At 49.1% G+C, this 13,498-nt stretch overlaps 1 protein-coding gene across 7 annotated transcripts in view; it reads left to right on the top strand.

Annotated features, from left to right (window-relative positions):
- DNMT1 (DNA methyltransferase 1) overlaps positions 1-13,498 on the top strand; it is a 45,266-nt gene that overhangs the window by 13,374 nt on the left and 18,394 nt on the right. For 3 of the 7 annotated variants that reach the window (XM_032310676.1, XM_032310686.1, XM_032310708.1), the window contains 10 exons: positions 1,959-1,993; positions 2,370-2,454; positions 4,953-4,987; positions 6,223-6,307; positions 8,014-8,048; positions 8,758-8,839; positions 11,395-11,429; positions 11,762-11,807; positions 11,901-11,981; positions 12,051-12,160. In XM_032310676.1, coding sequence (XP_032166567.1) covers positions 1,959-1,993; positions 2,370-2,454; positions 4,953-4,987; positions 6,223-6,307; positions 8,014-8,048; positions 8,758-8,839; positions 11,395-11,429; positions 11,762-11,807; positions 11,901-11,981; positions 12,051-12,160 — 629 coding nt within the window. Of the gene's footprint in view, positions 1-1,958; positions 1,994-2,369; positions 2,455-4,952; positions 4,988-6,222; positions 6,308-8,013; positions 8,049-8,757; positions 8,840-11,394; positions 11,438-11,760; positions 11,808-11,900; positions 11,982-12,050; positions 12,161-13,498 lie in introns of those variants that run through there. The other 4 variants (XM_032310695.1, XM_032310717.1, XM_032310704.1 and 1 more) reach the window with 4 other exon arrangements.

Raw genomic sequence — 13,498 nt, 5'->3', positions numbered from 1 at the left:
ACTTGATGTTAATCTTCATAACCTTTATTCAGATAGTAACAGTTTACTTGGGTTACCCACTGTCAAGGGGAAACTGAGGCACAGAGGGAACCACTAGTCAGTGGACAAGCCTCTTGTCTCCTAGGAAAAAGCAATATAGGCAGAAGCAGGCTGGCTCTTGTCATATATCAATAGCTCGCTCCCACATGCCTCCGTTTAGAGTGGTTTTTCACACCCTAACTTTTTGGAAGGGTTACATAGCCTTCTCATCTGGCCTCTTAAATGGGGATTTCTTTTTTCTTTTTTTTTTTTTTTTTAAGATTTTATTTATTTGGGACGCCTGGGTGGCTCGGTTGGACGACTGCCTTCGGCTCAGGTCATGATCCTGGAGTCCCGGGATCGAGTCCCACATCGGGCTCCCAGCTCCACGGGGAGTCTGCTTCTCTCTCTGACCTTCTCCTCGCTCATGATCTCTCTCACTGTCTCTCTCTCTCTCAAATAAATAAATAAATAATCTTTAAAAAAAGAAAAAGATTTTATTTATTTATTTGGTAGACAGAGATCACAAGTAGGCAGAGGCAGGCAGAGAGAGAGAGGAGGAAGCAGGTTCCCCACTGAGCAGAGAGCCCAATGCGGGGCTCTATCCCAGGACTCTGGGATCATGACCGGAGTTGAAGGCAGAGGCTTTAACCCACTGAGCCACCCAGGCGCCCCTTAAATGGGTATTTCAGTTTCTGAGTTTGTGTAAGGCCTGGAGGCCCTGTGGGTGAGACATTTGTAAAAGTACCATCTGTTCCACTAGTCTAGAGGAAGGCTTCATGTACCAAACAGTGGTATCAGATGGCATTGGTCACGTAAGTCATCATACAGAGATAATCTTACTTTAGTCAGTTTAAAGTTTTGAAAATTTACTGTTTTAAAACCAATGCATTACATGCATTTAGTAAAACTAAGTAGTACAAAAGGATGTTTTGGTGCATAGATCTCCCTTCTCCCTAAACTTTGGGGGCTGGGGGGTAGGATTTATCAGTTTCTTCTATGTTGATTGAGAGAGAGAATGTATTAGTATCCTAGTGTACCGTCTGTGTCAGGGTTTGCTGGAGAAACAACCAACAGACTGTGTATATATAGAAGATGAATCTTAAGAAATTGGCTCCTGGGTTTAAGGCTGGCAATTGTGAAACACGAAGGACAGGCCAGCAGAGGCCAACAGGCTGGAGACTCTGGGAGGAGCGGATGTAGCTCAAGTCTGCAGGTAGCCTGGAGGCAGGATTTTCCATAGATACAGATACAGATTTCTTTCATATGTGTTTCAAATAATGGATTACAGTGAGGTTCTGGGTAACTTACCCAACTTTCTCCGATGGGAACCTGTCCTATAACTAACACAGCAGCAAAACCAGGAACTGACATTGGTGCAATTAGACTTTAACAGTTCTCACTTATGTGTATATACTTACATGTGTCGATTATTGTTGTAACCCCCACCTCAAACAAGGTATAGATTTGTTTTATCACAATAATTTCATCCCTTTTAAATACATATAGATATCCTGGAGATGGCAAATAGTGTGAACTTAGGGAAACGGGGCACTGGGGTATTATCCAAGAAGAGCTGGTATCTGGTTGAGGTTGTCATTCTTATTTGTTGATGTGAATCTCAGATTACTATATATATATATTTTTTTCTAATGTTAAAGGATTCCTGACGGGAGGTGAAGGATCTTTGATTCTTTTACATACCCTCACTAGACCAGCTGGTACACAGACATGCGCTGGGCCAACTCCTGGCCCTCTTCTTTGCTTTGAGGGAGTGGGGACATCACTACCAGACCATGGTTGCCCAGATCTTTCCCCCAACCCAGATCCTCTGCCGTGTTTAACTGTATCAAATGTATCGAACACTTTCTCACCCATGCTTTTCATTTTGATCTTCTTTGAAATGAATATTCATGTCATCTTCCCTTCTCTCCACACAGGAGGAAAAGAGACGGAGAGTTACATCCAGAGAACAGTAAGAATAATTAATACATCTTTTCTGTACAATGTGCAATCTTCATTACTGAAATGACTTTTCTGAAGAGTTTTAAGGAGCTTTATTGTGAGTTGTCATGGCGACTATAGATGGCTTAAGAATGCTGAATTTGGGGTCAGATTATTAACCTTCAATTCATGTAGAATTCTCATTGCAAAGAATGAATTGAGGGCAACTGGCCGTTGTCAGAGCCAGATTTAAAGGTCCTATTAAATATTAAAGTAGTATGTGCCTTTTGAGATTCTGGGATGAAGATTGCTTCCTTGGGTAGGAAGAGAAGGACCGGATGACAACTGCTTGCAGGGGAGGAGTTTGGGAGAGTCACCCTCGGGGTGTGTGCTACTTTGCTTGACAGAGTTGCTAGACCGCTCCCTGCAGAAGAACCGGAAAGAGTAAAACCTGGAACACACATGGAAGAAGAGGAAGAAAGAGATGAAAAAGTAAAGCCTGGTCCCATCAAGTTTGTCGATTGTACTTTTTAATATTTGAGTCCCCATTTGGTTTTAGGAAGGGGTTCGGGGGGAGTGGGGAACAAAATGACTTTCTCTAGTCAAATGACCTTCACTTTAGCCAACATGTGTTTCAAACTCCCTTTTTCTGTGGTTCTCTACCTGGACGGGGGGTTATGTGGCTGTGGGGATAAGCACACCAGTGTTAGGCTTGGGGCTCAGCTAGACCTTGTGCTCACGCCTCAGTTGCAGAACTTTGGTCCCTGCCCTTGTCCATCTGCCTCCCTCACTCACCAAGTCTTTGCAGAAATCTCATTCTCAAACCCCTCTGGTGCTAGAATTCTGTGGCAGCATCCAGATATAAAGTTGTTCCCCCCCCCCCCAAGATTTTATTTATTTTAGAGAGGTGAGTTGGGGGAAGGGCAGAAGGAGAGGGAGGGAGAGAATCTCTCAGGCAGATTCTGCACTGAGCATGGAGCCTGATGTGGGGCTTGAACCCAAGACCCTGAGCTCATGACCTGAACCCAAACTGAGTTGGACGTTCAACTGACTGGGCCCCCCTTTAAGCCGTATACTTATTTTTTTAACTATTCGAGAGAGAGAAGGTGCGAGAGAACATAAGCAGGGGGAGTGACAGAAGGAGAGGGAGAAGCAGGCTCCCGGCTGAGCTGAGTAGGCAGTCTAATGCAGGGCTCGATCCCAGGACCCCAGGATCATGACCTGAGCTGAAGGCAGACACTGAAACAACTGAGCTACCAGGTACCCCTAAGTTGTATTCTTTTTTTTTTTTTTTTTTTTTTTTTAAGATTTTATTTGTTTATTTGAGAGAGAGAGACAGTGAGAGAGAGCATGAGCGAGGAGAAGGTCAGAGGGAGAAGCAGACTCCCAATGGAGCTGGGAGCCCGATGCGGGACTCGATCCCGGGACTCCGGGATCATGACCTGAGCCGAAGGCAGTCGTCCAACCAACTGAGCCACCCAGGTGTCCCCCTAAGTTGTATTCTTAACTGAGATAAAACCAGATCCCCCCCAGGGTCTTCCTCAGACCTCCTGTTTCTTTGTAAAATCAGATCTTAAGGTTCTGTGAAATAGAGATGTGCCATCTGAACCTCCTCGGGGAGGGGATAGGAAAGGGACTAGGGGTTTGATACCAGAAGCCTTACCATTGGACAGTACTCCTTGTGTGACATACTGCTAACACTGAGTGGTCACAGGTGGTGGAGCGACTTCAGGTCCTGATTTGTGTCCTGTGACGATATCGGCTAGAAGTTCCTTAAAAGGGGCGCCTGGGTGGCTTAGTGGGTTAAGCCTCTGCCTTCAGCTCAGGTCATCATCCCAGGGTTCTGGGATCGAGCTCCACATCGGGGTCTCTGCTCAGCAGGGAGCCTGCTTCTGCATTCCCGCCTGCCTCTCTGTCTCCTTGTGATCTCTTTCTCTGTCAATAAATAAATTTTTTAAAAAAGTTTCTTACAAACTGGAAGGGTTACTGGTGTGACTGGGAATCTCTTAAAGGATGGGCGTGTTTTATTGCTCTAGAGGGGGAACAGCTGAGATGCATGGTAATTCTTGAGCCACTTGGTCCTTAATGCTCGCCTTTAATTGATCCCCTTTCCTACCTTGATACTGGTGAAAACTAGACAGCAGTTATGGTTAGAGCACTCCAAGCTCATCTGAGCACAGGCCGTTCCAGGGGGCTTTCTTGACCACCCCCTGAAGGAGCTTTGGGCAGGATTGAGGTTCCTTAGCTGTGGTCGGGCTCCCAGGATGTCTTCTTGAGATAGAGCGTCTGCGATATGTTTGTTCTCGACATCACCAGCCCTTGTGGTCTCTTCACGAAATGTGGAGTTTGAGGCCGAGCACACCTCGATGTTTTCCAGAGAGATGTGTTGAGCTCTTTAAAGTCAGGTGCAAACCAACGTGCTGTCATGGGTTTGAGGTGGAACACTTGCCGAGTAGGCCATCCTGCTTCCTGCCGCTGTTATGGTTCCTGTTCTGATAGCTAGCTGTCTGTGAGGTTGTCCACTTCCAAATGATGGGTGGTAGAGGAGTTTGGGGGTAAAATACTTGGATTATAGAACTCTTAGATCCTGCCACTTCTGTCCGCTTACCACACCAGAATTAAACGTGCTGTCTTGAAGACCATCTTACTCCCACCAGCTAGACTACAGGATCGGTTTAGGTTTATTTCCACAGAACACTTACAGAAAGATCAGGGTGTGGGACACCTGGGTGGCTCAGTCAGTTAAGCATCTGACTCTTGGACTGAGCTCAGGTCGTGATTTTAGGGTCCTGGGATTGAGCCCCGCTGTTGGGTTCTGCGCTCAGCCCAGGGTCTGCTGGAGATTATCTCCATTTCCCTCTGCTCCTCCTCTGCTTGTTTGCTTCTGCACGTGCACTCCCAAATAAAATCTTAAAAAAGATCAGGTCTAAGTGAAGGAAAATCAACTAGTTTTTTTCTCTCCCCTCTTCCTCTCCCCTCTCCTCCCCCAGGAAGAAAAGAGGCTCAGAAGTCAAGCCAAAGAACCGTAAGTATGCCTAACATGCCTTTGCACTTTCTACTGCGAACTTAGTTGCTGAAATAAGCACTCTGGTAGAGAGCTGGCCAGACAGGGCATTAGGTGTGTAAGTTATACATGTGTGTGGCTGGTTGTGCTTGTGGGAGGTCCGACCACCGTAGCGAACGCAGGGCTCAGTTGCTGTCAGCTGATCATGACCCCAGCCCCTTCCTCCTGGCGGTCCTGCAGCAAGCTGCTTGTCGGGGCAGTAAAGGGCACTGGACGAGCAGCTGTGTTCCTCAGGGCAGCTGTTGAAGAGGCTGTAGCAGACTCTTGCTAAAGTCCAGTGGCTTCACACAGCATTATTTAGCTTAACGAGTCTGCGTCTTGGTGACTGTCAGCTGCTCTTGGCCAGAGGTGGTGGGGGTGATGGGGATGATCTGCCTCTGCTCTAGGACGTGGCCAGCCGGGGCGTGCTTTCGTGGCGGTGCCAGAGCGTGAGGGCAGAGGTGAAAAGCACCTCAAGCCTCTGACGTCGAGTTGGCTGAAGTAAACGTTGCAGCTAGGCCTTTTTCTCGGGGTGGGCGGAACAGCCAAACGGGGCAGCAGGGCCCTGCAGCCAAGGTACTATGCGGAGATGGTGTCCCGTGGTTGCGGGGTGGGCTGCACACCAGACCGGCCCTTGTGAACCCCTCCGGGGTGACCTCAGGCCCAGACGCTTGCCTTCTTCCACTGCAGGTAGAGTTCCCATCAGGTTGCAGGAAATCACTGGAGTCCTACTGGGGTGGGGTGGGGGGGTTGTTTTTGTCTCCAGCTACTGCTCTATGTCAGCAACATCTGTATGAAATGCTGATGGGATTTCTAAAGATCCCAAGTTCTGAAGTAATGAATGCCTTCGGGGGGGGCGCCTGGGTGTCTAAGTGGGTTGAAGCCTCTGCCTTCGGCTCAGGTCATGATCCCAGGGTCCTGGGATCGAGCCCCACGTCGGGCTCTCTGCTCAGCGGGGAGCCTGCTTCCTCCTCTCTCTCTGCCTGCCTCTCTGCCTACTTGTGATCTCTGTCTGACAAATAAGTGAATAAAATCTCTAATTAATAAATAAATAAATAAATGCCTTCGGGTTTCCTGCAGAGAAGGCTTGCCCTTCAGCCGGGAAACGCAACCCATGCTCTAAGTCGTGGGGGGAGACTAGTCATCGCGGGGGCTGCTTGCAGTGGCATCAGGCTCCCTGAGGTGACCTATGTGTGTATATTCTGTTTGTGTGACAGAACACCTAAACCGAAGCCTAAGGAGGAGCCAGACAGAGAAGGGAGAGCGGGGGCGCAGGCTGAAATGAATGAAGGAGACGAGAAGGTAAAGACTGAATCTTGGTTTCTTAAATGTCGCTTTTTATCTCTTCCCATGTAGTTGGGACACATGGGGTGGGACAGGGCTCTGGGTTCAACTCCTGCCCTACCTACCCATGGGGCGACTCTGGGAAGGTTACCTTATCCCCCTGGTGGGGATTGATGGTTATCACTGCACGTCCGTGAACGTGCAGTTGTCTGTTTACCTGTCACAGCGGGAGGGGCCTGTGTGCACCTCGACGAAGGGGTGTGCGTCGGCTTCTCCAGCTTCTCCATGAGAAGGCTTGACCTGTGTCCCCTCAGACACATCGGCCACAGCTGTGCTGCTTTACTGGCCTCCTGACTTCTCAGTCTAGGTCTCCCCATCTTGCCAGCACCCCCATTTCAGCTAAGGAAACACATTTAAACTCTAAAACGTGATGTGTGGAGCAGGGCTGGGCCTTCATGAAAATGCAGGCTGGCAAGGTCAGCTGCAGGGCGGTCCTGCTACCCGAGCTCCAGGGGAGGGGTACTGCTGCCCCGGGAGCTGCAGCACCGGGCTCTCCAGCCCTTCAGGCAGTGTGCTCGCTTCTAAGAGAAGCTGAACTAGGACAAACCCAGGATTGTCTCTGTTATGGTTTTTTGTTAGTTCGTTTGTCTGTTGAGATCTAAAACAATGGAGACAGATCACAGACTTGCTGGGTCATGAACTTCCTTCCGACCTGGCTGGCACTAGGCATCCATTCTCATTCTGTGGCCTTTGACCCTTTTGGTGCCACCTCCAGCTTGCTCTACCATCTTCTTGTCTCTCACCTTTTCTGCCCAGATACCGGTTCTCTTACTAAAGGTGCTTGCCCCAAATCCCTTTCCAGGCCCTCTGGAGAGACCTTTGGGATGGTGTTGGAACACCCAGTCCCTGCGGACAGAAACTGACAGGAGCTTTTGCCTCCTGGTGGAAGGGGATGGAGAGAACACACATGTGACTCCTTCTAATATTGTTAGCTTTTCTGTTTTAATAAATCCACTAATGGAGTTGTTACTCTATGAAAATGAGCTCAATAAATTTATCAGAGGTATTTTTTGTACCTAAGATCAGAAGGTGCTAGATTGTATATAACAAGGAGTTGGTGACTGCTGGGAATTCTTTTATTGATTTTCCATACTGGATTGCTAAGTTCTGTCCTGGTTTTTTTCCTGCTGTTCCACTGCTGTCTGTATGACCTCTTCACTTCTGACCAGATGAGAGATCAAACTACAGGCATTTTTTACAACATATTCTAAATGGCTATAATATTCCCTTTTACAATGAGCTTTCCTGGGACTGGGTTGGCTAATGATGGCCCAGATCTGGCCTATGTTCCTTTTTATAAAGTTCTGCTGGAACAGAGTCATGCTTTTTCACTTCTGTATTGTCTCTGGTTGCTTTTATGCTGTAATGACGGGGCTGAGTAGTTGCAACACAGACCGTGTGGCTTACAAAATCTGAAAATGTTTGTTTTCTGGCTCTTGATAGAAACCATTTGCCAACTCCTGGTCCACTCTTGTTTGGAGGGTGTAGGGAATGGAGTTAAAAATTGGAAGTTTCGACTCTACCCTGTAGATCCTTCTAGACTTTCCTGTTCTCCAGTTCCACAGTGCTGCGGTTGTTAACTGATACTTTCAGTTTGGTCTTGCTCTTTTCTCAGAAACTAACTTTTCCCCTCTTTCTCTCTCCTCCCTGCTTCACCCTCTTAGGATGAAAAGAGACCCAGAAGTCAACCCAAAGATCTGTAAGTGGTTGAAATGCTTGTGCCTTTGTGCTATGCTTTGTGAAATTTTCCTTACTGAAAATATCGTTCTAGAGATCTCTGATGACGTAGCGGTTTACAGGGAGCTGATGATACTCTTGTAATATTGGATCCTTTCAGGCAGGGTTGGATAAGAAATTACACTGGGCCTCTTCCTTACCCCTTACCCTCTGCCACTTGGGTAGCCATCCCAGCCCTGCACAATCTCCTGTGTCTCTTAGCTCCCAGCACTTCTCATGTGGCCCAAATTGGGGTCACAGGGGATTTCTGGGGGCCTTCTCTTAGGGTTACTACAACTTATCAATGCTCCTTTTAAAGCCACCATCAACCATCACAAGGGGCTTTCTTCATTGGATGGGAAGAAAGAATCTGTTGCCCAGATATATTCTAAATATTTTGCTTCTCAATAGGGAGGCATTAATTTTTTTTTTTTTTTTTTTAAGATTTTATTTGAGAGTGAGAAAGAGAGAACACAAGTCAGGGGGAGGGCAGAGGGAGAAGCAGGCTCCCCGCTGAGCAGAGAGCCCGGTGCAGAGCTGGATCCCAAGACCCTGGGATCATGACCTGAGCCGAAGGCAGACACTTAACTAAGACTGAACCACCCAGGAGCCCCAAATTTGTTACTTTCTATGTGAGTTGGCAATTTGGTTATTCTGAGCAAATATTTGGCATATATTTCTCTACCTAATAGAGCTGCCAAACGGAGACCTGAAGAGAAAGAACCTGAAAGAGTAAAACCACAAGTTTCTGAGGAAAAAGATGAGGATGAAAAGGTAAGCTCTTGTTTTTCAGTCCTGCTGTGTTTCCTACATCCCAAAGTGATTTTTTTTTTTTTAAGATTTTATTTATTTATTTGACAGACGGAGATCACAAGTAGGCAGAGAGGCAGGCAGAGAGAGAGGAGGAAGCAGGCTCCCCGCTGAGCAGAGAGCCCTATGCGGGGCTCGATCCCAGGATCCTGGGATTATGACCTGAGCCGAAGGCAGAGGCTTTAACCCACTGAGCCACCCAGATGCCCCTTTTTTTTTTTTTTTTTTTTAGATAACTTTTTATTATGAAGGCGTTTGTGCGTATCCCCAAAGCAGGCAGAATAGGGTAGCGACCCCTTGCCTTCTCATCCACCTGCAACAGCTCTCAGCTCGGGTCTTGTGTTTCTGTTCATCCCTCTCCATTCTCCCAGTCTCCCTCGCCCCTGGGTGATGCTGAACAAATCCCAGATGTGTTACTAAAATACTTAGAGAAGAACTACCTATAAGAGGAAAGGACTCTTCTTAAATATCACCACAGGACCACCATTAGCACAATGTCCAGGTCTAGTCTGTTCAAATTTCCCTGCCTATAAAAACAGTGGAGTCTGGGGTGCCTGGGTGGCTCAGTTGGTTAAAGCCTCTGCCTTGGGCTCGGGTCATAATTCCAGGGTCCTGGGATGGAGCCCCACATTGGGCTCTCTGCTCAGCAGGGAGCCTGCTTCCTCCTCTCTCTCTGCCTGCCTCTCTGCCTACTTCTGATCTCTCTCTCTCTCTGTGTCAAATAAATAAATAAAATCTTTAAAAACAAAGAAACAAACACTGGAGACTGAATCAGGACCCAAACAAGGTCTGGCCGATGAACTTGGTTGACATTTGTCCTGTCTCATCCAGAGTTGTGCCCCTTCCTCTTGCAGTTTATGGAGGGAATTGGCTTGCCTGTGGGGTTTCTCGGTTTGGGTTTTTGTCAAGTTTGCACCCCCCACGTGTGTTTAGTATCTCTCTCCAGCCCTGTCTCCTACAGGCTGAGGGGTAGGTCTGGGGACTTACCCAGAAGCGGGTCTTTTGTTTCCAGTGGACAGCCGAGGTGGTGCCAGGCGCTTCCTGTTGCATCACCCCAGAAGGCACAGTTGTCTGTTTATGGTTTTAAGAGTGATCCCTGGGCTGAAGGGTTGTCGCCCGATCCATCCTTCATAATGTCCCTCTCAGCTTTTCACGGAGGTTTTTAGCAGTTACTGCGTAAGTCTGTTTTATCACTGGGAGTTGCAGAGTGGTGATAGTCCAGTTCTCTCATTCCTTCATTTACGCCAAATAATTCTAGAATTAGGTTTTCCCTTTCTCTATGGCAGCCTGAGCAGACTCCTATAATATCATAGTCTGGGTGGTTTAAACAACAGATGTTTATTTTCAAAGTTCTGGAGACTCAAAGTCCAAGATCGAATGCCAACGGAGTTAGTTTCTGGTGAGGCCTTTCTTCCTGGCTTGCCAACGGCTGCCTTCTCTTTGTGCCCTCACAAGCTCTTCCGCAAACGGGGAGGGAGAGTGGTAGCCTGCTGTCTCTTACAAGGGCACAGTCCTGTTGGATTAGGACCCACCCTTGTGACCATCCTTACAACCTCGGTCACCTCCCACTTCCTTAAAAGCCTCCTCCAAAAACGGCCACATTCTGAGTTAGGGCTTCACCGTGAAATTTGAGGGAGACTTAATTCATTCCATAGCACCCCCTATCAGTTGTTGGCTTATGAGGTACTGCTTGTACAAGAAAGCTAAACATTTTTTTAAATTTTTAAATTTTTATTTTTTAAAGGTTTTGGGAAAGCCAGCATGAGGTGGGGAGCCAGGAGGTGGGGGAAGGGGCAGGGCTCAATCCCAGTACCTGAGATCACAGCCCAAGCCAAAGGCAGACACTTAACTAACTGAACCACCCAGGCGCCCCTAAACTTTTTTTTTTTTTTTTTTTTTTTAAGTGGTCTCTGTTGGGCGCCTGGGTCGCTCAGTTGGTTAAGCATCTGCCTTTGGCTCGGGTCATGATCTCAGGGTCCTGGGATCAAGCCCCGCATCGGGCTCCCTGCTCGGTGGAGAACCTGCTTCCCCCCCTCCTGCTCCCTGTGCTTGTGTGCGCTTGCTTGCACGTGTGCACACTCTTTCTGTGTCAAATAAAACTTTTTTTTTTTAAGATTTTACAGATTTAAGATTTGACAGAGAGAGACAAAGCAAGGGAGGGCACACAAGCAGGGGAAGTGGGAGAGGAAGGAGCAGGGAGCGCGATGTGGGGCTCAATCCGAGTACCCCGGGATCTTGGAGCCCCGAGTACCAACTGAGCTGAAGGCAGATGCTCAACGACTGAGTCACTCAGGCGCCCCTCAAATAAAATCGTTAAAAAAAAAAAAAGGCTTTCATTATGGGAATTTTGAATGTAAGACTTTACACATGGCAGATGGCTGGGGCTTCACTGGTCCTTTGACTACTTTCCTCTCTGCCTCTGACCAGGTTTTGTGATAAACGTAAGTAAAACTGACGCATTATTCAGATGGAAAATACTTTGTTGTATCCTTCACTCCTCTTTTGTTCTCTCTGTTTAGGAAGAGAAGAGACGCAAAACTACATCCAAAGAACCGTAAGAACTTGTTTTTGTCTTGGTTAAAGCAGGTCGTATTAAAATTCTTTTTCTAGAAGGAAAGATAAAGAGGCTTTTAGTGAATTGCGAGAGCAGCCTTAGTTTAGCTTTGTGTCTGATTGGCTCTGTGAGCTCTAGACCTGAGCCCTGCCAGTCTGCCGAGGCAGCTGCCCTCTGGGTGGGAAGGGGGCGGGGGGGGGGGGGGGACCCAGCACCTTGCCCCAAGGCAGCAGCGATGCTGATGGTGTTGGTAGATAAGGTGTAGCTTGGGTAGATTCTCACATGTTCTGGAAGGATTTAAAAAACCAAACCATCTTGTGCTTTATTCTCAGAATGGAGAAGAAAATGGCCCGAGCCAAAACAGTAGTGTCCTCCAAGGTAAACCTGAAGCCGGGGGTAACACCGGTGCTCCAGCGGTGGCGGGGTTGCCCAGCGCCCGCCCTCTGAGCTCTGTTTGTATCCCTGCCCCAGACCAACCCTCTGCGGTGTGTGCAGTGCGGACAGTACCTGGACGACGCCGATCTGAAGTACGAGCAGCACCCTCCCGACGCGGTAAGTTCCGGCTCCGCCCCGCGGTCCGGGCTGGCCTCCATCGCTGCCTAACGGCGGGCTGTCTCGCAGGTGGACGAGCCACAGCTGCTGACCAGTGAGAAGCTCTCCATCTTCGATGCCAACGAGTCTGGCTTTGAGAGCTACGAGGCTCTTCCCCAGCACAAACTGACCTGCTTCAGGTAACCGATGTGCTTCCACTCCATAGCAAATCAGTGCTTCCCTGACGATGCCGAACTTCTTAAGGTCCCTGTGAAGTTGTCTGTTTTTGTGTTTTTCCCCCCTTCCCCCATCCTAGTGAAGTTCTTCAACACTTAACCTGTAACATTTCCTAAGTTGCTAACACTTCACGGGTAAGAGCCACAAAGACGGCAGGAGTGTGGTAGGGTTGCTGTGTGGCTGGTTAAGACTATACATGTTCAATCCTCGGTCTGTACCTGTCCTGAAGCACGTTCAGATGCAGGCCAGCCACGTGCCGGGTACTGATCTCCGTGTTAGGGATGGAGCTGTGCAGGTCCCTGCTTTCATGGGGGCAGAAACAACGTCCTCCCTGTCAGGTAGTGACAGCTACGGCAGATGGGAAAGGCGTGGCGAGCAGAGGGGGCGTGGGAGAAAGGAACGTGTCTGGATCGGCGGGACGTGACTTGAGCAGAGCCCTTAGGGAGCTGGAGACCGAGCTAGGGGGATGGCTAGGAAGGCCACCCCTGCCTGCGCACTTGGACGGCACAGCGCGTGCGACTCCGAGGTGGACCCCTGTTAGCTGTGGATGATGCCGTCCTGAGGCTGCTGTGGCGGGAGTTGAGGGAGCCGGGGGTCAGGGAGGGCGCTAGATCCTGCAGGGCTTTGCAGGCTGTGGCAGTGACCCCTGAGTTTTCTGCGTGAGGGTGTTGGCATCTGGACTGCACCTTTGGCAAGGTTCAGACAAACCTTTGAGGACGCGGAGTCTCCGTGTTCAGCGCCCTGTGTTCCATTTGGCCCCTTCTCGCCGCAGCTACTCTGAGGCTGTGCTTTGTTTGTGGGAAATGGCTTGATTCCAGGACTAGCCCAGGATTTCTTTCCGGCCGTGGCAGGTGCTTTTCCACTTCCTGTGGGGTGCGGGGGCTGGGGGGTGGCCTCTGTCACACCTGTTGCGAGCCTCAGGTGAGCATCACTTCCATGACACCTGTGAGCCCGAGCCGGTTAGGGGTTCTCCTGCCCTCGGACAGGATCCCCAGTATGTTTCTTCTGCAGCACATTCCTTGCTTCCTGTGGTCGGTGGTCGGCTGTATCTTCCTCTCCAACACGATCAGGATCCTGATCTGTGTCAGGATGCTGTCCGTCTACCTGTGATCTCTAGGCCTGGCCCTCATCTCAGCCACGGAAGCGTGCTGTGTTGATACCGCTGACATTCGTGCCCTCGTGTGTCTCCGCAGACCAGGGCTCAGGGAGCCTGCGCTGCTATAGTCAGGAGTGTCAGAGCTTGGGGGCTTGTGGCTGCCCCCTGGAGAGGGGTCTGCTGCAGCCTCCTTCCTGCACGGCGG

Source organism: Mustela erminea, chromosome 1 (genome assembly GCF_009829155.1).
Source record: "Mustela erminea isolate mMusErm1 chromosome 1, mMusErm1.Pri, whole genome shotgun sequence".
In the NCBI taxonomy this organism is placed as follows: domain Eukaryota; kingdom Metazoa; phylum Chordata; class Mammalia; order Carnivora; family Mustelidae; genus Mustela; species Mustela erminea.
The sequence above is the reverse complement of the archived record's forward strand: the minus strand, read 5'-3'. Positions and strand labels throughout refer to the sequence as shown.